At 58.8% G+C, this 25,214-nt stretch overlaps 1 protein-coding gene across 1 annotated transcript in view; it reads right to left on the reverse strand.

The window, feature by feature from the left end:
* Positions 1 to 3,901: 3,901 nt before the first annotated feature.
* The window catches only part of ADCY1 (adenylate cyclase 1), an 85,337-nt gene continuing 64,024 nt past the window's right edge, over positions 3,902 to 25,214 (reverse strand). Inside the window, exons 9-20 of the mRNA XM_032875026.1 lie at positions 24,163 to 24,357; positions 23,937 to 24,034; positions 23,075 to 23,159; positions 22,213 to 22,302; positions 21,430 to 21,686; positions 21,045 to 21,171; positions 14,530 to 14,646; positions 13,871 to 14,017; positions 13,291 to 13,389; positions 8,038 to 8,152; positions 6,721 to 6,845; positions 3,902 to 4,584 (exon numbers count right to left, since the gene is read on the reverse strand). Coding sequence (XP_032730917.1) covers positions 4,246 to 4,584; positions 6,721 to 6,845; positions 8,038 to 8,152; positions 13,291 to 13,389; positions 13,871 to 14,017; positions 14,530 to 14,646; positions 21,045 to 21,171; positions 21,430 to 21,686; positions 22,213 to 22,302; positions 23,075 to 23,159; positions 23,937 to 24,034; positions 24,163 to 24,357 — 1,794 coding nt within the window. The 3' untranslated portion in view covers positions 3,902 to 4,245. The remainder of the gene's footprint in view (positions 4,585 to 6,720; positions 6,846 to 8,037; positions 8,153 to 13,290; positions 13,390 to 13,870; positions 14,018 to 14,529; positions 14,647 to 21,044; positions 21,172 to 21,429; positions 21,687 to 22,212; positions 22,303 to 23,074; positions 23,160 to 23,936; positions 24,035 to 24,162; positions 24,358 to 25,214) is intronic.

Genomic DNA, 25,214 nt, shown 5'->3' on the forward strand with positions numbered 1-25,214 from the left:
GGAAATTTAAGAAATGCAAATGTATGAGTCATTACCATGAGGTTGTTTAGGGAGGTCTAGTCCCGAAACGTGGCCTCTGAAATCAGGCTTACTTCGCTGAACTGGACATGGAGGTGACCCACGTGCCCCAGCATCCCAGGACCCGCCTCCAGTGTGTGCACACAGGAGCTGGTGTCCGGAGCCGGGGTGTCCCCGGGAGCGCCCTGAGGGTGTGGAGTCTGGCCCTGGGCACAGGGAGGAGCTAAGGGGCCCTGCCTCATGCCCCTGGCCACAGCAGGCCGTCCCTCCCACTCTGGTGGCCCTGCACACCCACCCCTGCACCCCTACATTCACAGCTGTGGGGCCCACACCATCTCCGGGCACAGGGGCTGCCTTTGGCTCCTCGCCACCCACCACCCAGAATCAGGGACTCTGTCTCACGTCCTGGGGGCCTGCCTGTCAGTGCCAACCCCCCACCTCCCAAGTCCATCTTGACAAAATTCACAGCTGGAGTTTATTCCTCAGGCTGAGCCAAACAGCCTTCCTGACCGTCTGCCTCATCCCCACCCCGCCCTCCAGGACAGGGGTCCTCAGGCCACCCCTAGCAACCCAATCCCTGAACCAGACTTCAACCCAGCACAGTCTAAGACTCACGGGTGGAAATGCAAACCCAGATACTGTGAGAAGAGGTTGCGTCCCCAGGTGGTGTCTGCATCCCCTCAGAGAGTGCTGGAGCCTCAACTCCCCCCGCCCCAGCTTTCAAAGCACACTGCGGCCGGGGGGACATTACCCCGGTGCAGGGGCGCGGCTGTGCCCTCCGGCTTCCAGCCGGCCACTCCCTGCCCCTTAGTCATCCCCCAAACCAAACATTTTGAAACCAACTTCCTCTAAGGAGCTTGATTTGTTGCTTTTTAAGTTTTGTTGTTTTTAAAACTGAAGCTGCTACAACATCAGCTCAAGTCGGTTTCCAGGAGCGACTTTCTATGGACCCAACAGGCCCGTATGCTTCAGAATTACAAGTGTTGGCAGTGCTCTGTGACCCGCTGAGTCAGAGAGCTGCTTGGTGCGCAGCGGGGCGCCCCCCAATCCCCGAGACCCGACTCCCACGTTTCAGGGTGCCCACCATCTCGGACACCCAGCTCCCACAGGGCTGGGTGCCCCCCATCCCCCACGCCCGGCTCCCATGCAGCGGCAGGTGCACACTTAGGGAGCCCCTGCCTCGTGGGCTGCGCATGCGTGTCATGGGCGGAGCCTGCCACACAGGGAGGGGCCCGCAGGACCCCAGACTTGGGGAATCCCGGGAACACATGCTGGAATGAAGCCAGGTCCACCTGTCCGGGGCACACAAGCATGAGGCCCACAGGACCCTTCCTTCTTCAGAAGGACAAAGGAGGGGGTTCACACTACTTCTGGGTGCTGATGGGACGAGAGCAGGCATTCGTATCATCTGGATCCAACACACAGAGCAGGCTCATCGGGCAGGACGGGTGTCCCGGCCCAGAGGCTCACTACACCCCACGCGCGCGCTGAGACGTGTTAGAAGGGTCGCCCGTGTGCACAGACCTGCTCTCGCCCCGAGGGTGACTTCACTGACAGGGCTGAGGCTGGCCCTCCCCTCCCTGTGCCTGGGACACCGACGACAAACCCCACAGAACTCGGGGCCTGAGCTGGGTCTGCAGGGGGTGCTGGGCGGCCACTGGGGTGTTGCCCCCGCCCCATGGCGTGGTTGAACGTGGGCAAACTCGTGTGCATGGCTTATGCTGGAATCACCGTTGGCTTTGGACTGGCCTTGTTTCCGCAGGTTAGTTATTGCCTCTGGAGACAGGAAGTGTCTGGAAGCGCTGTGGCTCTGGGGTCTGACTAATGTGCAGCCGGGGAGGGCCTGGTGTGGTGGGGGAGGGGGCTCCGTGCAGCGGACCCCCCAGGCCCAGTGGTCCGTGGAAGCGCCTGGAAGTTTGGTGCTGCCTTCTGCACTACTGAGGTTGGGTGTAAGTGGTGCACGAGGGACACACGGGTCCCCCTATCGTGCCGAGGTGCCCCCAAGCAGGGGCGTGGTGCCTTAGGGACGTCACACATCTGGATAAAGAGTGCCATGCGCACGGGGGTTGGGGGACTGTTCTCATTTTTGGTGGGAGTGAACAGGTGTCCCCTGAAACAGTGCACTATTTACAGAGCGTCTTAAATAATTTAGAGAGAACCCTACTCGAAAGGCTAACGTTTGCCTGTGAATACTGTACGAGATTAAAAATAAATAAGGCAAGATCATACAGTCTCATCACAAATAAAGAGGAAGACATCGTGCACCCGCCTCCGAGGGTCGCTGCGGTGGCTCCCGCGCCCTCGGGAACGGTAGGGTCTGGACTGCTGATGACCGACGTGTCGCGTGCTCCTGGGAGCTGGGCCTCGGCGCCGTGGGTGGTCCCACGGCCTCCCGCCGCGGCCACGCACAAGGCAGGGCTCCAGAGCTCCGGTCCTGTGGACCCCCGGTCCGGGACCGGCAGGGCTGGGGGCCACGGAGACTCTCTTTGGTGTCCACCTGCCCCCGGGTCACTCAGGTGGACAAGGAGTCCACGGCGTGTCTCTGCAGGGGCAGCCAGCTCCTCTCCCCGATGGCTGATGGTTGGGTCCCCGCATCTTTAAACAGCAACCTCATGCTTGGGCCATCCTGACCACCCTGCCTCTGTGTCCACTTCAAGGAGGCAGGCGTCCCACCGAGAGAGCTCAGGATCCTGCCCCTGGCCTAAGGCCCAACCTTCCATTCTGTCTGTGAAGTCCCTTTGCCACGCAATAGAGCACGGGGTCAGGACCTCAGTGTGGTCCGCTGCCCCCCGGTCTGCCCTGGTGGAAGGCTGGCGGCCACCAGCAGGCAGGCTCCAGGACCGTGGCCAGGTCCTCAGTCCCGCAGCCTGGCACAGATGGGCACACCACATGGGCCACATGCTCATGGGACTCCCAAGATGACTCAGTTTCCCCTGAAGGGATCATGCCATGTCTCTCTAAAGGCTGAGCGGGGATGGCTGGGCCACAGAGTCCTTCTCAGTAGCGATGGTAGCAATGGCCTTCGGTGGCCCCGCGCAGAGCTGGTTCTCAGGAGGGAGGCTGTCCACCCACCCATCTCCGTCCTGAGTCCCGCATCGCCGGCCTATCCACACACGGCCCGGCAGCCGACCTGCTGCCCCACGGCCGGGCAGGGCTGAGGCCCCACGGAGGACACCACGCCTCATAGGCCCACCACAGGAACAGCCCGGGACATGCACAGGGGCTCAGCCAGAGTAAGCCCAGCCCCTGCCCACCGGTGCCAACCTGCCTTCTCCTGCGGTCGGAGCTGCCACCCAGCGCCCCTAGCAACACATCCCACACGTCCTTGGTCTGCACCTGTGCGCATGGGAGACCCCCAGGCCTCCCCAGAGTCCCCTGCAGCCCCCTCCCTGCAGGTGTCCCCCAAACTCACTCCAAAATCCCACGTCCGGGGTACAGCCTTCTCCGCGGGGAGCTTTCTCTGTGCCGAGGTATGGTTCGCTTGTTTCAAAATCCATGCAGGTTTGTGCTGTTGTGAGGAGAGCAGGAGCCCCAGACACACAGCAAGGGCCCAGCGGCCGTGATCTCGGTTCCTTCCCTGACAAGTGAGGCCAGGGTTTGTAGGGCCGAGGCCATCCGGGGGCTGAGGGACATCTCGGGACTGGCAGGCAGAGCAGGGATGATGCTGGTCGCAACACAGAGACGTGGCTCGGGGCCCCAAGAATTCCAGAAGACCTGCCTCTGGCCCTCGAGAAAGGGCTCCCGAAGGAAGCCAGCAGCCCCCCTCTGTGCTGTGCGGCTTCTCCCCAAACCGCGCACTGCAGGCCCAGCCCATCTGGGCCCGGGGGCCGGGCTTTCTGGCCCTGACACACGCGCGCGGCCTGGCTCCCAGCCCAGGCTGCTGCAGGCCTTCTCAGGACGTGCTCCCGCTCTGCCGGCCACAGCTCCCCGGCTCCCGCTGAACCGAAGCCTGGGGCCGTGGCGGACGTTCCCAAGGTCCCGACGCTGGACGCTGAGCTGGCCAACCCCAGGCAGCCGCTCCTCGGCCACCGAGGAGAGGACCGAGGGGGCTGTTCCCCTAAAGCCTCAGCACCCACGTGGGCAGGGCTCGCCCGGCCCGTCACTGCCCAGATGCTTCGGGTCATGCCGGGACGGCACCCCTTCTGCAGCCCAACCTCCGGCTGCAGGCCCTGCTCTGTGGGCCGGGCTGGTCCCTGCTGGAGCCCCCAGCAGCCAGCGTGGGCTCCACTAAGCCTCCTTCCCAGCTGCTCCGGGGGGCGGGTGCTGGCCGTGAGGGCCCGGCGGGAGCCCCGAGCCCTGCAGAGCCCCCAGCCCAGCTCTGACTGGGGGGCCAGCCATGGGGGCCATTGGGGGCGGGCCTGTGCCCAGTCTGGTCTGGAGGCCAGGTCGCCCGTAAGCACACATTTTCCGCTCTGCATTCAGGGACCTGGCCTGGGAGCCATTTCTATCGGTCCGGCCTTCCAGGAAGTACGTTAGCATCTCACCCTTGCCCTTGACGCTGACCTTCCCACGGCACACGAAGCGGTAGGTGCCCTTTCGCAGCAGCCGGTGAACCTCCTCGGTCACCTGCAGCAGAGGAAAGCAGATGAGCGTCCCTGGGGTCAGCAGGGGAGGATCCCGGGGGCAGGGATGCCAGAGTGCTCCCTCCTCCACCCCTGTGACCTGTCCCCAACATCAGAGAGCACCAGGGGACACGAGGGGCTCAGCCACCCACTAGCCCTGGACAGGTTCTGGAAAGCAGCGCTCTCGGGGCGGGAGGGCCCAGGGTGTGCGGCAGGCTGGACAGGACACAGAGACGCAGCACCTGTCCAGACTGTGAGCCCCAGGGCACCCCAGGCACACGCCAGTGGCCCGGACACAGAGGAGCAGGACAAGTAAAGCTGGACCGCTAACAAGGACGTCCCACATGTGCACTTCAAGGAAAGGACCAGACGCGGAGGAAAGACTCCTAAAAGGAGCAACGGGGTGGGGCGTGCTCCTTGTCAATGCAGGAGGAGGCACATGTACGGGGCCACTGACGGGAGTGGTGCCTTGGGCAGAGAGGGTGTAGGCAGCACCGGCGGCCCTGACGGACAGAACGCGTCTTCCCCGCGCTGATAACGGTCCCACCCTGGCGCACTCACCCTGGACACTGACACCGGGCCTGATGGAGGGGAGGGGCCCCGTCTGCACAGAGCTCCCCTATCGCAGGGCCTCTGAGGCACGGGGCGTTAAAGGGGCAGCTGAGTGCTCTGTGCCTCGGGGAGTCCAGACACAGACACGCAGGGTGGCAGCAGTGGGGCGCGTGGGAAGACCACCCCAGCACGCAGAGTGGCCACTTGGGGGGTCACAGGGCTTGTCGGACCCCCGGGACCCCGTGTGGCAGGTGCCTGGGTCAGAACAAGGGCACATGGGGCTGTGATCATCCAAGGTACCCCCGTGGATCTGCCCTCGATCTTAATCCACACAGGGACCCACGAGCAGGCAGGGGGCGGGGCCGTGGCAGGGGGCGCCCCTCGTGCAGCTGAGGACACAGACCAGAGAGGCACATCACCCGCAGCCCAGCAGCCAGGGGAGGCCAGGCCTTGAGCGGCAGCCACGTCATGGAGAATGGCCCTGGGGGGCCACAGGGGACAGGCCTGGTGCTGAGCCCGGGAGGGGCTCACCACAGTGTGATCGTGGAAACTGCGAACTTGCAGGTGAGCGGCTGGACAGTGGATGGGGCTTTGTCAAGTCCCCTCCTGGGGGTGACCTGGTCCGGGGAGGCCCGGTGTCCCGACGGTGGCGTGACTTAGCACCTCCAAGCAGCATGCTCACACATGCTGAACTTGGTAAAAACGTCGTGTGTGTTTCACAATAATACAAGAAATTCGAAGGAAGGACTACAGCTGGGGCTGCTGTGAGCAGATCCTCCTGAAGGTTAAACTTTAACCGGGACCCGAAGGGCCCACCAGGCACCCGACAGGGAGGCAGCACCCTCCAGCGACGAGGCGGGGGACTGAACACGCAGCCCTGGGAGAGCGGGGCCGGCGCCTGGGTACACGCGGGTCTCGGAGGACCTCCTCAGGGATCAAGCCAGAGGGAGAGGCCAGCGCTGGACCCAGTATCGCTCAGAGTGCCCAGCAGGAGCCCAGAGGCCAGCCGCTGCCACACTAGGGGACAGGATCCTCCTCCCCCGAGGCTCCCGGGGGTTGCAGTGCGGGCCCCGGCAGACCTGGGTTTGCACGGTTGGAAGGGGGGTCCTGAGAGCCACTCAGACCTGTGCGTGCCTTTTGGGGGGTGGGGGGCGGGGGACTGCTGCAGAGTGTCAGAGCTGCCCACAGCCTCCCAGCCAGGCAGCCCCACAGCACCCACCCCCGAAACCCAAGGAAGCTCCTCCGTGTAAGGCAGCTGGGCAGATGGGCAGAGTCCTGGATGCTGGACGGGCTCGCTGGGACGCCAGCACTCACCGTGCTCCTGACTCGGCACGTGGCCTTGAGGGAGCCGACCCCCAGGGCCACAAGACAAACCAAACCAAGACCACCCCGGGTCTTGGGTCCTGCCCTGCAGGGCACAGACATGCTGCACCGGGCAGCTGCGGCTTTGTGTCCCTGCCCGGAAGAGGCAGGCGGGGCGGGGGGGGGACCCTGAGCTCCCCCCCCTCACCTCCCTCCCCCCACCTCTTGCACCTGCCTCACACCTGCAGGACGGCACCCACGCCTCAGGCAACTCTAGCAGACTGACCTGGATTCTGCCCTGGACACCGGTGCTGTCCATCCGGCTGGCCACGTTGACCGTGTTTCCCCAAATGTCATACTGTGGCCTTCGAGCCCCAATCACCCCGGCCACCACAGGGCCAACGTTGATGCCTGGAAGACAGCCACAGAGTGCCATCAGCGCCGGCAAGGCTTCAGGGGAAGGAGCTGCCCCTCTCAGGGTCATGGATTCCTGGGGTCACCTAGCCCAGGGCCCCTTCCCAAAGTAGGGACCCACCTCATTGGGAAGAGGTGGTCCCCAGTCCCAGTGTCTGCTTACACATGAGCCCCGGGGAGTGGAGAGAGTCCTGTTTCCTGGACCAGCAACCCCGCTGCCAGGAAGCCTTTCAGACTGCAGAACGGCAGTGTGTCCCCCCGCGGTCCCCTTCCAGGAGGCACAGTCGCTCCTGATGGTTTCCCGGGGTGCCACCCTGTGGGGCGTTCAGGGTGTGGGGCCCACAGCTGTTCGGTCTTCCGGGATCTCTGAAGTAGGGAGCAGAGGCCCCCGACTTGCTGGAAGAGCGCCAGACACCCCTGCAGCCATCCCACAACGGGGCTTCCTGGCTCTGCTGACACCATGTCACATGTCCCCTTGTTCTGCACCCACGCACAGACTTTTCCGGGTTAGGCACATGTGGTAATGATGTCGGGGGCCACTGTCCTCATCTGTGCCTCAGGCCTGGCAGTGGGATGGCCCTGGGGCTGAGCTGGGGACCCGACAGGGACCTGAGTGGCTGCTCCCCCCCCCCGCACCACCCCCACCCCGTGGCTGCGGGGGCGTGGGCCAGACAGAGCCCACCTGCTGGGCGAAAGGGTCTGGGCTCCCACCCCACCAGGTCCCCGGGGGCAGGAAGTGTGTGTTCCCGGCGCATCACTGCATGGATGGTGGAGTTCCGGCCCGAGGACAAAGCTGGAACGCAGCTCCCAGGTCGGGCAGGCACCAGGGGGAGCACCAGGCCTCAAATGGTGAGCCTCAGAGGGGAGCCTCAGAATGCCTCCGGCTCTGGTGGCCGTGCTGCTGCCTTCACGCCATCCCGGCTCTGAGATATTTCTCTGGACACTAGACGTCTGAATTCTAGAACCACCTCTAGGGTCATTTTCCTCCCGCCGCATGTGGACGCAGAGGTGTTTCAAGAGCTGGACGGTGCCCCTTGGGGTAGAGGGTCCCTGTGTCCCCAGGCCCGCCCCTGGGAGGCCCACCCTCCCTCCTGGGGCCCTGGCGTAGGTGGGGGCGGGCAGGCCCCCATCCCCGGGTGGGGTGGGCGCAGCGTGCCGGCCCGAGTGGCAGCCGCCCGCAGCAACGTACCGACGCGGAGCACAAAGTCGTTGTAAGACTGGTAGTTGATTTCGTCCAGGACGTCAAACATCTCGATGGCGAAGTCGGCCAGCGTGCTGAGGTGCGAGGAGATGCACTTCTTTGCCTGTGCGTGAGCAGACGGGGGTTACCACGTTTGGGGGAGTGAGGGCAAGGCTGACAGCCGGGGATGCTTGGGAGGCGCCCTGCCATCCCCGTGGGGGGATCAGGGACCGGATCACACAGGCACAAATGCGTCCACCGCCTGCAGGCTGGGTGCTGGCTTAGGGCCAGCCCCTCGACGGGCTGCACACCCCTGCAGGCAGGGGCAGGGGTGCCACGGCCCGAGGTGCACAGGGAAGCAGGGCGGTCTCCCCTCACGCAGAGCCTGTGGCTCCCACTGCTTTGTGCTGCTACGCGACCTCTCTCGTGCCAAACAATGACAATGGTCCATTGTCTTCCTTTGGTAAGAGTCCTGTCGGCCGCCTCCCTCACACGGTGCCCCTCCCGGTCACCTCCTGCGTTAGGACCTTCCTTACCACTGAAGCGCCCACAGTGACCCACGATGGTTACTAACTACAGGTCACACTGGGCTTGGAGGTACGTGTGTAACATCCTGTGGGTTTCCACAAACGCAGAATTTCGTGCGCCCACAACTGTACCAAAACACAAAGGAGCGTCACTGTCCCCCACCCCGTCCCCCATGCCCGTGTGTTCATCCCCCTCCCTCAGCCCCTGGCAACTCCCAATCCTTCCACCATCTCCACAGTTGTGCCTCTTCCAGAACGTTCCATAACTGGGATCCTCTAGCATCAGCATCTCCGGATTGGCTTCTTGCCTCCGGAAAACGCACCCAAGTTTCCTCCACGTGTTGCCATCGTGTGACACGTCGTTCCTTTTCAGCGCTGAATAGTGTCTCCTTGTCTGGATGGACCGCGGTGTGTTATCCCTTCACCCAATGAAGGACACTCGTGGCTTGCAAGCTTCGGCAGTCCTGAATACAGCCGCAGTGAGCACCCAGGTCACATACTGTGTGGACACACACTGTCCGCTCCTTCAGGTAAATGCCAAAGACTGTGATTGCTGGATCGCAGGGTTAAGAGTATGTTTCGTTTTGTAAGAAACGGCCAGACGGTCTTCTAGACACACCGTGCCCCTCTTCATCCCCACCGGCCATGGGGGCGCGTTCCTGTCACTCCGGGTCCTCGCCAGTGCTGAGTGTCCCAGGGTTCTGGATGTTGGCCATTCTGATCAGTGTGTAGTGGGGTCTCGCGGTCTTGATTTACATTTCCTTGATGACACGTGACACAGAGCATCTCCCTACACTTACCTGTCATGGGTGCCTTCTTCGGGAAGAGATCTGTTCAGATCTTTTGCCCACTCTTGAATCAGCTTCTTTGTTTTCTTACTGCTGAGTTTTAAGAGTTCTTGGTATCTATTTTGGGGCCCAAAGCAGGCCTTGAACTCACAACCCTCAGATCAAACCTGAGCTGAGATCAGGAGTCGGACACTTGACCGACTGAGCCACCCAGGTGCCCTGGGGGTTCTTTGTGTATTTTAGATCCAAGTCCTTTATCAGATAGTGGTTTGCAAAGATTTTCCCTCGGTCTGTGGATTGTCTTTTCATTATAGTATCTCCCACATGGAATTTTAAATTCTTAATTACATCCAGCAGAATGATGCTTTCTTCTGCGGATCATGCTTTCAGTGTTGTATCTAAAAACTCATCACCAAACCCAAGGTCACCTAAGTCTTCTCTTACTCTCTCTTCTAGGTCTAACACGTCTGCCTTTTACACGGAGACCCAGGATCCATTATGAGTTAGTTTAGCACATCTTGCTTTAACGTCCGGCTACACCGACAGATGTGCCGCTGTCCCAGCACTGTGTGTTGCTGGCTACCTCTGCTCCGTCTGCCCTCTCGTGGGGATCTGTTGACTCTCCTGATGGGTCTGTCTGGCTCTATTCTCTTCCATCAATCTAGCTGTTTGTTCTCCCCCAGCATCACACTGTTTTGATCACGGCACACTTTCTGGTTGGCCTTGAAGTCAGGAATGTCAGTCTTCCCACCCCATTCTGTTCTACTGTACTGCGTTAACTTACTCTGGGGCTTTGACCTCCACGTAAACTCCGGAGCAGTTGGTCAACATCACAGAACAACCTGTTGGACTTTGGAGTGGGACTGTGTAAATCCGTAAGATCGACGGCCACAACTGACCTCTAGACCATGGGTCTTCCAACGCTCAGAGGAACATTACGTCTTCACTTACTTAGATCTTCTTTGATTTATTGCATCAAAGATTGTTTTGCTCCCAGAGATAGCGTTGGAGCTACTTTGTTAAACATGACCTAGTATTTAATTGGGGGGGGTGCTACAATCAATGGCACTGTGTTTTTAATTTCAAATTCCACCTGCTTATTGCTGTTGTGTAGGGAACTGACTTATCTGTTAATCTTTTTTTCTACTACCGCCTTAGGGTTACTTATCACAGACATTCTGTGGATTCTTTTTCATTTTCTACATAATCATGTCATCTGTGAAAAGTGTTTTATTTCTTCCTCCCCAGTCTACGTACATTTATTTCCTCTTCTTGTCTTATTGCACTAGCTAAGACTTCCAATACCAAGGTCACATAGGTGTGATGACAAGGGGTGTTCTTACCGTGCTCCCGATCTGAGGGGGAAGCTTTGTTTCTCATCAGGTGTGATGGAAAACTACCGGGATTTTGTGGATGTTCCTTGCCAAGTTGACAAGGTTCCTATTCATAGAGTTTGCTCACAGTTGTTTTTTAAAATCAGGAAGGGGTGCTGGATGTTGTCAAGTGACTGTTCTGCAGGAATTAAATGACATGGTCACCTGTGATGTCTCTTCTTTATCCGGTTGCTATAGTAAATTTCATGAACTCACTTGGAAACGTTGCTCCAGCTTTGGTATCTGGACATCCAACTCCAACTTCCTTGTGCTCTATGGTTTTCATACAATGTTGGGTTCAACCTGCTAATGTTTGTTGAGGACACACACATCTCTACTCATGAGAATTACTGACCTGTGGTCTTCTTTCCCTGTAGTTTCTTTATCTGACTTTCTTATTATTATAATACTGGACTCATAAAATGAGTTAGAAAGAAATGAGTTACAAAGTTCCACTTTCTGGAAGAGATTTTAGAGAACTGGTATAATTTCTTCCTTAAATGTTCAGTGAACCCATCTGGGTCTACTCCCCTTTTGGAAGGTTACTAATTATCGATTCAATTTCTTTAATAGACATGGGCCTGTTAAAATTTTTAATTTCCCCTTGTTTGAGTTTTGGCTTTTAGGGAATTTTAAATTTCCCCTTGTTGGAATTTTGGCTTTTAGGGAATTGGTCCATTTGATCGAAATTACGACACTGGTGGGCACAAAGTTGCTCATAACATACTTTTTCATGTTTCAGTTCAGTACGAGGGGCCCATCTTTCATTTCTGATACTAGTAATTGTGTTTTCTTCCTTTCTCGGTTAGCATGGCCAGAGGTTATCAACTTTATTGCTTTTTCAAAAGCCCAGGTTTTAGTTTTATTGATTTTCTTTTTAAAAGATATTTTATTTATTTGTTTGTTTGTATATTTTTAGCACGAGCAAGGGGAGGGGCAGGAGAGAGAAAGAGAGAGAGAGAATCTCAAGAAGACTCCACGCTGAGCAGGGAGCCCGACGCAGAGCTGGACCTCTCAGCCCTGACATCATGACCTGAGCCAAAATCAGGAGTTGGACGCTTCACTGATGGAGGCACCCAGGCACCCCATCATTGATTTTCTTTAGTGCCTACCTGTTTTTCAATTTCATTGATTTGTGCTCTGGTTTCCTCCCCATTCTTACTGGTTTCTATTGTTCTTTCTCTAGTTTCCTACAGCGCAAGCACAGATGACTGGTTTTGGATTGCTCTCGTCTTCTAATATAGTACTTCGGTGACATAAATTTCTCTCTAAGGGCTGCTTTTGCTGCATCCCACGGACCTCGATAAATTGCATTTTCCTTTTTATTTAGTCCAAAACATTTTTAAAACTCTCCTGAGATTCCTTCTTCGGCTCGTGTCATTTGGACAAGTGTTGCTTAGCCTCCAAACATTTAGGAATTTTCCAAGTATCTCCCCACCAATCAACTTCTAGTTCACTTCCATTCTGGTCTGAGAACACACTTTGTAGGATTTCAATGGTTTTAAACTTGTCAAGGTGCGTTCTGCGGCCCTGGATGTGCTCTGTCTTGGTGAATGTCCCCCCTGAGTGCGGGAAGAATGTGTGTTCCGCTGCTATCGCGTGGAGTCGCCGCTAGGTGCTGATTTTATGCAGGTGCTTCCTGATGCTGTTCCCTTTAACCACCTTCTCGGTGCGCAGCCGGCTGGATCTGCCCGTGACTGGGAGGGTGCTGACGTCTGCGACTACGACAGCGGGTCCGTCTGTCGCTCCTCATGGTCCCGTCTGTGCTTTGCCTTGTGTATTTTGCCGTGTTGTTATGAAGCGAGTACATGTTAAAGACCGTGACGTCCTCCTAGGGCACTGACTACTTCACCATCTTGCAGTCTCCCTCTTTATCTGATCATTTTCCTTGATCTGAATTTGTTTTGTCTTAAGAGTGCCACCTAAATTTTGTTTTATGAGTGCTTGAATGCGACCTCCATCTACATCCTATATTCTTAAGGTATCTGTGTCTTTATAGTTAAAGTGTGTTTCTTGTGGCAAAGCTAGTCGGGTCTTGTGTTTTTGGCCACTCTGTCAGTCTCTTTTAATTGGCATATTTCCTTTCACATTTAAAGTGATCATTGATAGAGCTGAATTAGTATCTCCCATATTTATAACCGTTTTCCATTCATTGCATTTTTGTTTTACATCTACCTTTCTTTTCTTGCCTTTTTTTTTAAGGGCAACCTGAGGGCTTTATTCACAATTCTGCTTTGGGAAAGGGGAACACTCCATGGTGCTGCACTGGCAGGGCTGGGGTGTGGCTGGTAGGGAGGAGAGGGTCAGTGAGGAAGAGGCAGGGCTGTTGAGGGAGGGTCAGTGGGGCAGGGCAGGGCCAGAGCAAGCCCCCTGAGACTGGCTTTGGGGCTGACTTTTCATGCGACACAGTCTGGAGAGAGCTGGCCCCTGAATGGACAGCCCACAGGCCACTGTCCTGACCCGATGCTAGGGCAGACTGGCGCTCAGATCAGGGAACACGCACAGAGTCCCAGAGAAGTCTGGGGCAGAGCTGGGACCCAGTCCCTGAGAAGCAAAGCCCCGGACAGCACCCACCTTGGACCCGGTCGTGGGCACCAGCCCCACCGCAGCCATGTAGGTGCTCCCGATGGTCTTGATCTTCTCCAGGTCCTTGTAAAAGTCTTTGTCCATGAGCTTGGTATAAAACACAAAACTGTCAAACATTACATAACAGCCAAGAGAAGCCACTGTGGGTGCAACCCCAGGGCAGATGGCGAGCCTGTTTTGGGAAGCAGCGTGTCTCTTATGTCGTGGGCATTGGCCAAGGTCTGGGCTGATCTGAGGGGCTCCGGCAAGGGCGTGGGAAAGAGGAGCCCAGGAGGGACCAAGCAGAGCACCCACCCTGCGGCAGCGGCCTGAGACTCAGCCTGAGGGACGCCCTAGGGCAGGGAGCAGACCCCAGGCTCCTGCCCGCCCCTCCTCCCCGTCTTGGAGGTGAGGCCACCTGCCAAGCCCAGCCTTACTAAATAGGGGACAGGAGCCAGCGCCCCCCACCGGAACTCAGTGCCTGCGGACGGCAGAGGCCCCTCCTGCACGGTCAGGGTCAGTTTGGACCCCCCAGGGGACAGAACACACGTGGGCGGGGGACGTGCCACCTGGGGGCCACGGCTGTCACCTCGTCAAAGTCAGCGATGATCTCGTTCAGGAGGCGCAGGCACTCCACACCCATGTTGTTGCCGTCCAGCTCGATGTAGAAGTCGTCAAAGTTGGGGATGGAGGCGAACATGACGCCCACCTGCGAGTAGGACTGGTAGTACAGGTCCTGGGGGCAGAGGTGAGGTCAGCCGCGGCGCCGGGCAGAGGCGTGGGCAGGGGAGGGGGCGGCGGGTAAGGACGCGTGGGCTCTGAGCTGCCCCGGGAGCCCTGGGAACTTCGGGGTAAAGCCGGTCAGGCTGAGCCCTGGGCCCTGTGCCTTTAGGATCAGAAAGGCTGACCAAGCCTCTCTGTGTCTGAGCTGGCGTGTGAGCCCTGCTCTGCGGGTGGTTCCAGGCTCCCTCGCAGCAAGCTCGGACCCCCGGCTGCCCTGAACGCGGGTTCCTGAGGCCCATTCTCCCTCCATGCGGGGTGGCGGGTGCTCTGCTCTGTCCCGGGACCGAGAGCGCCTCCCGGTGCCCGGGCGGGTGGACGCGGGGGCCCCGCTCAGCCTCGGGGCGGCCCCGGCTCAGAAGCAGCCAAGCTTGGCCATTCCAAGCAGAGACGTGATGGGAGGGTCCCCGGGTGGGTGCCCGGCCGCAGGCAGCCCCGCCGGCGGAGCGGGAGGCCGTGCCCGCTCACCATGTTCCGGGGGTTAGACATGAGGAAGTGCTGAGCGACGTGGGCCGGCAGGAGGTTGAAGAGGATCCGCTTGTTGTCCAGCTTCACCCTCTCCATGTCGTCCCTCTCCTCCTCCGCCTGCGGGCAGAGCCTCCGTTACCCACGCGGCTTCCTCCCCTTGCCGGGCACCCCCTGACAGACTGCCCCAGACCAGGCGGACCCTGACCCCGACCCTAGAGCCGGGCACCGCGTGGGCGTCTGGGGGCCTCGGCTTCATGGTCTCGGCAGAACCAGGAGTCCAGCCCGACGCCCCCCGGGACGTCAGACGGGGCTCCCCAGCCCCTCACTCCCGGGGCACCCCCGACACCGTGCGCTGCCCCCAGCCGGAAGCCTCTTAGGTCAGACCCTCAGACCCCACACCCCTGACATTTCCCCTTGGCGATATTCTGTCTGCCGACCCCTACCTGCTCCTTGGCAACAAGCCCCTACTTGCCCGTGCCGCGCCTGTGCCGATGGCTTTAAATGACATCTGTCCCACACCGGTCACGGGTGCAGCTTTCCTACAGCACCCGGCTCTTTGCAATCATCTGAACGAGACCCCAAGGGCGCTGGCCCATAGTCTACACAGGCTCGTCTCCACACCCCGCCCCAGGCAGAGCCCTTGCATCGACATCCCGGGGGCCCAGAGGAGCCACGAATTTCTGGGTAAGTCCCCACCCCGATCCGTTGTGACTTTCAAAGGACAGACAGTGGGGGTCACCCCATTTCCAGGGTACACTCCCCACCACCTGCTGGGGCCCTGACCCCTGCAGCACCTGAGGCTCCCCCAGGCAGCCTCCGATGTGCCACAGAACATTCACAGGCATCTGCCACCTGTGCCAGTCACTCGGGACGCCCAAAGCCAGGCAGCCAATCCCATTTCCTCTAGAATCTCCGCGCTGCCAGCACCACTGACATCCTGGGCCCTGAGACAGGGAGACCTGCAGGGACCTGAGGTTGGGACAGATACAGCATCAACGGGACTCGGCCAAGCACAAACTCTCCAGAGCAGGTGGTGCGGCCCAAGGGGGCTCTCCCAGGGTATGCTGCCGGGCAGGTGGAGAACCTCTGGACCACAGGGCCTTTGCACAGACTAATGAAGCTGGCAGCAATGACTCCCGCCCTGCTGCAGCAGCCACGCCAGCCCTCAGACACCAAAACCACCAGATGGCCGTTGGTCACTCACCCGAGCTCCCAAACCTGGCAGCCGCCCGACCTGTGAAAGGAGCAGTTTGGAGAACATTTCTCGGGCTGCCTCAGGCTTGGGGACACTGGCTTCTGGTGGTGGCAAGAGTGACACAGGGATGCCTATTGGGCTTGGAGGCAACCCTTCCCAGTTCCAGTCCCGCTTCATGGCCACGTGACAGGCTCCAGCTTCCTCATCATAAAATGGAGGGAAAATGCTCCGTCTCAGGGTCGCACTCTTACTTATCAAGGGTTAGGGAGCGTGTACTACCTACTAAGCCTGGAACTGTCCGCTACTGTTACCTCAGTGCAACTTCCACCAGTTAAAGCGGGAAGTGGCGACTCCCAGCGGCAGAGCTGCAGAAGCCAGGCACAAGGACAGGGATGCCTGGAGCACAGGGGACGGCGCGGCCAGGATGAGGGGCATGGCCAGCAGCCCTGGGCCTCCTCTGGGCGCTGTGCTGGGGAAGGCAACAGGACAGGCTCTGTCCCCCTCACAGCACACCATCGGGCAGCAGGGGGCACAGGAGAGGGAGCCCAGAAGCTACAAGACTGGGTGGAGACGAGCAGGCCTCTGCAGGAGGGAGGCTGCAGCCGTGGGAGAGAGGGAGGTACCAGAAGGAAGCCGGATCCTCCCCCAGGACACGTGCAGGTCATTACCTCTCAACACACGCGCACCGACAGACGCAAGAGAAGCTTTCTGCAGGGTGAGATGAAGAGGAAGTCCGCATTTTTAAGGGAGCGGTTTTATTTGTTGACGGCACTAAAAATTTTGCTCTCCCCCAAATATCGTTAGTGCTAAGATTCCTTACAGAAAACAACGCAAGTGAAGGCGCTCGGACTTTGCAAAATAAAGAATCTTGGTTTATCGCTTTGTGATCAAAAGCTTTGGTTCTAAGTTCAGTGTCTTTCAAATGACCTAGAATTAACTGACATTTATTTCCAGCAAAAGAGCAAAAAATTACTGTTTTTTAATGCATTTCCACATGCAAAGGTTTACATAACGTGTGTTGGATAAGTGTCCATCTTCTTACAAATTAAGCAGAAAAAGTTGTGTTACTGTGTTTTTAACAAATACGAGAAAAGCCACTGAAATTCTCTTTTTGTGAGATTTTCTTACCAACCCGGAAACCCAAAGTACGGGTGAGAAAGAGCTAATGTGGGCGGCACGCACTGTCCCTGTCACCGCGTGAGAGACACAAGCAACACACTGTTTTCAAGCTGTCCCCTCTGCAGCGCAGCTCGTTTCAAAAGGCACTTGCCTTCCGTGCACAGGCACAGTGGGAGGTTTCAACATGATTCTCTCAAAAACCGGCAGGATGGGCAGAAAGTCTGTGAGGGCCTGGGGGACTGAGGAACGCTCTCGGCCGGCCTGATACTTAAAAACCCACCACCCAATAGCGACAGAACGGAGCACGGAGCATAGAATTCTCAGGACGTTTAAAGGATTCAAGGCTCCAAGGCATAAGGTCTGATCACAATATAACTAAGTAGAAAGTCAAAAACAAGAAGATCGCTGGGAAACCTTAGAAAGAAGAATGTATTTCTTCGTAACTTTTGGTCCAAAGAAGACCTTAAACACACACACGCACACGCAGACACAAAACCAGAAAGTCCTTGAGTCAAAGGAAAACGCAATGACATACAATGTCAAAATTGGTGCGATTAAAGCAGCTCTTGGAGGAAAATGGGTAACAAAACCCCGGAATCAGAAAAGATACAAATCATCTTGAGAAAGTAGAAGATAAGAGCCGAGTCAACCCAGAGTCCTCAGAAGAACGTAAAGATGAGGGTGGAATCCACCGAAACGGGAAACTCAAAAATAACAGGAAAATCGATAAAACCAAATGCTATTTCTTGAGAAGATCAGTAAAACGTATGAACTTCTGGTCACGCTGATCAAAAGAGAAGAGTCTACACAATTCTACGTCAGCAGGAGAGAGAGGACGTCACCACAAGCGGGAAAGGACGGGAGGGTAAAAACAATTTTGTGACAACAGAATGAACAGCGTTCAGGAAACAATATAAATTTCCAAAGATGCCTCGGAAAGAAATGGAACACCTGATAGCCCTTTCCCTTGAGAAACACTGATTTCGGTTAAAACCTTCCCACCCTGGATACATACAAACAAATCCAAGCCCACGGGCTTCACGGCCCCAAATATCTGAGGAAAAAATGGCACCAACTCTATGGACTCTTCCGGAAACCCAAAAAGAAGCCACACGTTCCCACTCGTGAGGCCTGCTTCACTCGGACCTCAAAGCCCCGTCTTCCCTCCAAGACACAGAACAACAACACTCACGAACGGGGATGAAAATATTCTTACCGAATTTTGGCCAAGTGAATCCAACAATACGTAGAACCGTTCCTATGTCACACGCAAGCCCCCGCGGGGCTGCCCTCCACTGAGCACCACCAATATGGCACCAGGACCAATAGGAACCACCCTCCCGAGTCAAGCATTCTCTGGTACAGACATCCGCTGCCTTATTACCATCAAAACTCCTGGGGAGTCTAAAGAAAACATGCTCTGGAACAGAAGCACCATGACGGCCACACAGAGAGAGGCAAGCCCGAGCACGCAGGTTTTTGTGGGCAGCCCAGGGTCAGTCATTCATTAACCCCTCGGCTCTGGCCTGGCCATTTCACATCAGTGTGAGACACCGTGATGCCTGCGAGACAGGCTTAGGTACCCAGAGGGCAGACAGGCGAAGTGTAGAAATGGCCTTGTTTTGCTGGGTTCACGGGAAGGTGAGGTGGCATTTCTCGTTAAGCATCCTTGGAAAAACACGTCCACAGACTGTGTGTAGGTGACCCTTCCCGGTGACATGGGGACGGTCTCTCCGGCCCTGAAGTCTCTGGAAAGCTCGCTTGGAGGCGGGGGCCAGGTGTGGCACGGGGTGCCGGCGCTGGAGGACCCCAGGGCAGGGTCAAGCGCCAGGCTTACCGACATTTCAAGGGACACCGATGCCCAGAAACGCGCTTGCGGGACCAGATGAGAGCACACGTCGCCCCGGCCTGTGTCCGGGAGGGCAGCCGCGGAACAGGCGCCTGGTGAACGAGCTGGAGGCCAGACTCGCAGGCCATTAGCCCATCCCCGACCCCGGCTCCTCCTAGTCTGTCCTCCCAGCTCCGGGCAGCAAGTCACAACCCAGACCAGAAGCCAGAGGGGCCCGCTGACCGCGGGGCGGGCACCCCCGCGCACCAGCCAGCCCGGCCACCCCGGACAGCTGGCCGGAGCCAGACAAGACCAGGTCCCTTGGCAGAGCCCACAAAAGGGGCCGTTCTCTGTGACCCAGCGAGACTCTGACAAACGGCCGCAGCCAGGCCTCCCTCCTGGGAGCCCATGTACGCGGCTGCCGGCGCTGGGTGGTCCCTCAGGAGCGGGGGTCTCCCCGGCACACAGGGCAGGGACTGCTTGGAGCGACTCACGCTGAGCACACGGGATGGAGAAGCACCAAAATAGCCACCTCCACCGGGACAGAAAGGAGATCGGGGTTGGGGTGGCGGAAGTAGGGAGCGACCGCTGATGGATACAGGTCCTTTCTGGGGCCGTCCCGTGTTCTAACGCTGACCGTGGTGACGGCCACCCCACTCAGTAAGTACACCGAAAACCGCCGAGCCGCATACTTCCCAGGAACGAGTCGTGTAGAGCGGGAATCCTACCCGGCGGCCGTCACGTAAAACAGAGTAATTAAGCCACGTCCTCCCCCAGCACACGTGTGTCTGTACGTAGACACACGCAGATACACGTATGTCTGCAGAATAGACGTGTGCGTACACACGTGCCTGTCTTCTCTCTTTCGTTTGCCCAAAGTAACAGAATCCTCCTTTGGGATCTTGGATACGCATCCCGCCCTGAAGTCCTTGGCCGGGACCTGTCTTTGCCAGGAAGTATTGGACCAGCCACTGCAGGCGGGGCGTCCCTGCAGGTGAACAAGGCAGGTCCCGCTCTGCCGCTCGCTCTGCCGCCCGAGCCCACCTGCCCCACGCCAGGACCGCCACCAACCCCATCCTCGTGGGAAACTACAGTGACCGTACCCTTCCCTGGGATGAACAGTTTACGTGTCACCTGGACTGGGCCACAGGGTGCCCAGACGGCCTGCAAACATCATTTCTGGGGGTCTGCGCTGGTCTCAGGAGGGGTCAGCATTTGCACTGCCGCCTGAATGAAGCAGACGGCCCTCCCCGGCATGGGCGACCTCACCCCCAATCCTCTGGGCTTCCCCTGTTCGGTGTCAGGCCGCAGGTGTCCCAGTGCCCTGGTCCCCCGTGAGGTCCCTGGCTGCACACAGGGCTCCCGGGGTGAGGAGGATCCCAGCTGCCCCAGACTCCACTCGGACCCCTGGTCATCCCAGCTCAGCCGTGTCCCAGCCGTGTCCCGTGCATCCGTGCTCCGCTCCCCACCTGCAGGCCCCACCCCCGTGAGAACAAACACAATTCCATGCCCCCAACACTGGAAAGCTGCTTCTTGATACATCAGAAGAAGAAAACCCTGGAGGGCTAACACTCCCGGGCCTCCATCCTGCGGCACACCTCCTCCCCACACCGAGACGGGGGAGCTGAGCAGAAGCAACCTGCTCAGAGTCAAGAAGTTTGCATGTGGCACAGAGTCTGAACTTGACCCTGAAAGCCGGATAGCCTCCCAGTCCAAAGGCTGAGGACGCAGCAGGAGACGAGCGGGTCCCGGAGACACCAGCCCCGCGTCCTAGGAATGGCCCAGAAGTGCCCCGGGCGGTGGTCACTAGGCAGGTGGACAGAGCGAGCCTCCAGTGGTCGTCGCCTCCCCCGGGGCTAGGGGCCCAGGGACAGCTCCCGCACCTGCACTCCTCAGCCCCCTGGAGGACTCTGGCGCCAGAATTTGCCAGCACGCTCGGAAATGATGGAGGTTCCCGCCCTCCCCCACCCACAGACGCACTCAATCTGGGGCACACGGTGCAGGCGCCGGTGTTTTCTGGAGTCTCCCATGACCCCGAGGAGACCCACTGTCGCAGGCAGTCCAGAGAAGGCAGAGCCACTGCACCGCAGCCCCACGGGCCCGAATGCCTCTGGGGATGGGCAGCTCACTGCTGGAAACACCGCCACACTCGTGCGCCCATCAGGCAGGGCCCATTAGATGGTCACCAGCTGCCCAGAGCTGCCTTCCCCCGGCCTCGTCCTCCTCCCGGGCCCCAGCCCTGCCTCCTCCACCCACACGAGCTCTATCCCCCTCCTGAGGGGCCCCTCTGTCGCACAGCCCCCCACGGGGCAGAGAGGGCGCATCTTGCCCAAGCCACCCACCCCCCCACGGGGCAGAGAGGGCGCGTCTTGCCTGTGCCGCCCACAGGTAATCCAGCCGCAGCTTGACGTCCACCTGCCGCGCGTGCAGGGCCAGTGTGCAGGAGAACAGCAGGACGGCCACGATCGGCTCGAAGCTGCGCCCAGACACCGCACCGCCCCTGCAGGGTATGAGGAAGGGAAGCTCGTCAGCACGGAGAGCCCCAGACCTGGCCCTGTGCGGCCCGGGACACCACGCTCGCCAGCACCTGCCATGGACACAGGCCGGAGCCACACTCGCCCAGAGACCGGGACCCAGACGGACACACGGAGAAGCTGCACAGCCCAGGGGCTTCCTGACCTGCAGGCCGGAGCAGGCAGAGCCCGAGTGGGCGCACACGACCCCACCCAGGCGTGTCCCGCTGGGGGAGCGCACTTACCCCGAGGCCCGGGTGTACCCGCTGAGCTCCAGGACCAGGATGTAGGACGCCGTGAGCACAAACAGCAGGATCATCTTGGGCAGCGAGGACACCCGCAGGAAGACGGCCAGCGGGAGGGTGCCCACGAGGCCGCACAGCAGGGCATGGGGAGCCGACTCGCAGGGCGCGGCAGGCAGCAGGGCGTTCCGGCCGCTGGGCGCCAGGACCACCAGGGACCTGTTGGGGCTCGAGCTCCAGGCCCAGGGCAGGCAGCCCACCTGGAGGGGGCAGAGGGGCGGGGAGACACCTGCTCAGGACCAGCCTGCCCGCCATCCCCAGCCCGCTACAGGCCCTGGTTCAGGACAGGTGCCCCCCGGTCACCGCCCCCCCGGGGACCTGCCCCCTAGTGACCCGCCCCCCCCACGTGACCCACACTCCCTACCCCCACCCCAGGGCCTCAAGAGGGCCTAGGACCCTCCCTCCTACTCTGCCTTCCAAGCTCCTCACAGCGGGGTGGGCAGGGCCAGGGCTGGAGACCCCTGCCGTCCTCCTCAGACCACCAGCCTCCTCTGGGTGCCCCGGCTCCTCCCCTATTGTTACTGTAGCTCCACCTACCCCTGGTACTCCCTCCCCCACCTCCCTCCTGGCACTCCTGCCCCAGTCTGTCCTGCTTCTCTGCCCCGAGAGCTTCTGTCATCTGCATGTGTTAAAGGAGCTCGGTGTCCCTTCACCAGGAGACAGCCGCCCCCTCGACCGGCCTCCACATCTCACTCCTCGCACGCTGCTGCCTCCGGCAATGCTCACCACACAGCCTTGGGCCACGGAGTAGATTAGGACCACGATGAAAATACACAAAACGGTGCGGATCTGGATAGTCAGGCATCCTGGAAAACACTGAACCACACAACACGTCACTGTAAAAACAGGTGTTTACGAACACGCACGAGGCAGACAGTGCAGAGGGCCCTGCGAGTGGCCGGGACCCCGGCGCAGCTCCCCCTAACCCTAATCCTGGGCTGAGCTCCTGCTTCCCCTCCCAGGTCGACAAACTGCCCACATTAAAAGAAAAAAAAACAAAAGTCTTTAATTAAAAAGAACTCCACCCGCCACCACGTACCCCACACTGTGACTCTGGCGCTGAAAGGAACAGAAGTGGCCAGTGTGACATTTTTGTCCTAGGAAATCCTTCCATCCCAGAAATAACCAGAAGTTACACTTATTTAGGTCTTCTTTTCTCAGCTTCAAGTACATTCTATCATTTTCTTCACAGAGGCTTCGCAGTCATTTTTGTTACGAGAAATTTTATTTACCCCATTTAGGTACATTTTGCAATATTCAATAGGTGACTTCATGGGTAAAAGACCCGAGTTCTTTTCAGAGTCACACTCGTGAAATTTGAAACAAAAACCCAAGTAAAGATGGCAGGGAGTCTGCACAGGGCGCTCACGAGACCCGCAGCCAACCAGGGTGCCCAGGGCACCGTGGGGCTACCCCCCATCCCAGTCCTCCCGCAGGACAGTGAGGACCCCGCTGTCCCCAGTCTGCAGGTGAGCAGACGTGGCCCTGCCAGCTAGCCTCCCTCGTTCCGTGGGGCTCACGCAGTGAACCGGCTGACATGCTGGGACAGGATTCAAGCTCACAGGAACACACAAATGCACACACGCACCTGGACCCGGGTGACGTGCAGGTACAGGACACAGGCCACCAGGAAGCAGATGCAGAACACCAGCAGCAGCAGGACGACCACACTCCTAGGACAGAAGCCACAGGGTCACTGCGGGCAGGGCTGAGCATGGCGTGCCAAGGAGAGCCTGTGATTCCAACCCCTGAGCTCTCTGCCAAGCCCCTTCCTGTCTCCACCCTGACTTCCCTCCGCCTGGGTGCACCGTGAGGTCCTCCCTCCCAAAGAACGGGCCATTGGGCACAGCCCTCCCTCTGGATGTCATCTGGGAGCAGCTTTTCTAGAAAAAGCTTGTCCCCACACGGGGACAGCAGGTGGCCGCTGTGTTCCCAGGGTCTGGGCACAGGGCAGCTTCCTGTGCTTTCTGGAAACTCTGGAAACACAAAGGGGAACGACTCCCCTAGGGAGGTCTTGTCAAGAAAGTGGTTTGTCCAGAAGGAGAGTGGGTCTTCCCACCGAAAACAAGCACTGACAACCAAGCTCACTTTGACTCCAGATAACCGCATGTCATTAAATTCCTACACTTTCCTCCTTTTCCAGAAACCACTTTTTCTCTTTTTCATGTGTCCGAAATGGATGCACACCCAGAAACCCGTGTGCCTTTTCTCCCTCGACATCGGTCCTGGAGTCGAGGGTACACGTGGTGTGGATGGAAACACCGAGAACGGCGGGTGTCTTAGGATTGTTCGCCTGACGAGGGACAAGCCGGGAGCGAGCGCGCCACACACACGGGCAGCGGGGCAGCTGGCCGGCACCGTCTCCGTGAGTGGGGACCACGGGGGAGCCAGGGCGGACACAGAGGGGGCTCCCGGCCCGACTCCCCTCACCGCGGGGCCGCCGCACTTACTGCGGGATGATGAGCAGGTAGACAAGGCCGAACACGGCGGCCAGGACGAGCGCGAGCACCACGGCACAGGTGAAGTAGTCGTCCTGCAGCTGGTGGTACTAGGAGACACCGCGTCCGGCCGTCAGTGGCGGCCCGAGCCACGCAGGGGCCGCCCCGAGTCAGCAGGACAAGCGCGGGGGCCGCAGCCAGGGCCCGGCCCCCCGCACGCACCCCGGCCGGCGCCTACCTTGCGCTCGCGCTCCGCCTGCTTGTACTTCAGGGTGAAGAAGTCCAGGTCCGCCATCTCCAGCTCCATCTGGCGTGCCTCCAGGAGGCGGCCGATGTACCTGTTGACCCGCGTGCCCGGCGCGGTGTGCACGACGTTGGCGGAGAAGGATGAGCGGTTTCTGAGTTTCTCCGACGCGGTTCTCAACGCCCTCCGCTGTGGCCACGGAGGAAGGAAAGAGCGTCACCCCACCTGCTGCGGAGAAAGCGCCCTCCCGCCCGTGGGCTCGCCCGCTGCAGGCTGGGGGGCCGGGCTCAGGGCTCGGACGCGGTCTGGGCTCCCCCACCTGCTAGCTGAGGTCCAGGTCACCGAGCCTGTCCTCCCCGCCGGGACCCCCGCGTCTGCAAATGGGGACACGTGGCGCTCACGTGGCACCCCGTGTGCATGGAGACGGGACCCAACAGAGCAAGGAAACAGAGGTCGGTCCTTCAAAAATGTCAATGAGATGGACACATGTCTCACAGGCGTGAAAAAGAAGGAAAGAGTATGGCGCTCACAAACGCAGGAATGACATCTGATTCCACTATAGGCCATGTGGACCTCGGAAAGGCAAGGAGGAATCACTGTGAACAGTGACACGCGCTGACTGACAACTCGGATCAATGAGCTACTCAAAACACACGACCACACCTCACCCAACACGGAAGAGTACAAGGTTAGTCCTGTAATTACTAAAGAAATTCAATTCCTAACCAGAAAACTCCCGAGCACTCAATCTCCAGGCCCAGAGGGTTTCACTGGAGAATTCTACCAGACATTTAAATAAGAATTAACAGCAATTCTGTACAATCTCTTCGGGAAAACAGAAAAGGTAACACCTTCCAACGTACTTTATAAATTCAGTGTGATCCTGATACCAACATCAGAAAGAGACAGTACAAAAAAAGGAAGAGTACGGGCCACGTCTTTCAATATTGTCAGCAAAATGTGGGCAAACAGAATTCAGTAGTGTATGAACAGCAGCACGCGCCACGACCATTCCTAGAGACACAAGTCTGCTTACACATCCGTAC

This window comes from Lontra canadensis, unplaced genomic scaffold, assembly GCF_010015895.1.
Source record: "Lontra canadensis isolate GAN:19392208 unplaced genomic scaffold, GSC_riverotter_1.0 scaffold54, whole genome shotgun sequence".
Lineage (NCBI taxonomy): Eukaryota > Metazoa > Chordata > Mammalia > Carnivora > Mustelidae > Lontra > Lontra canadensis.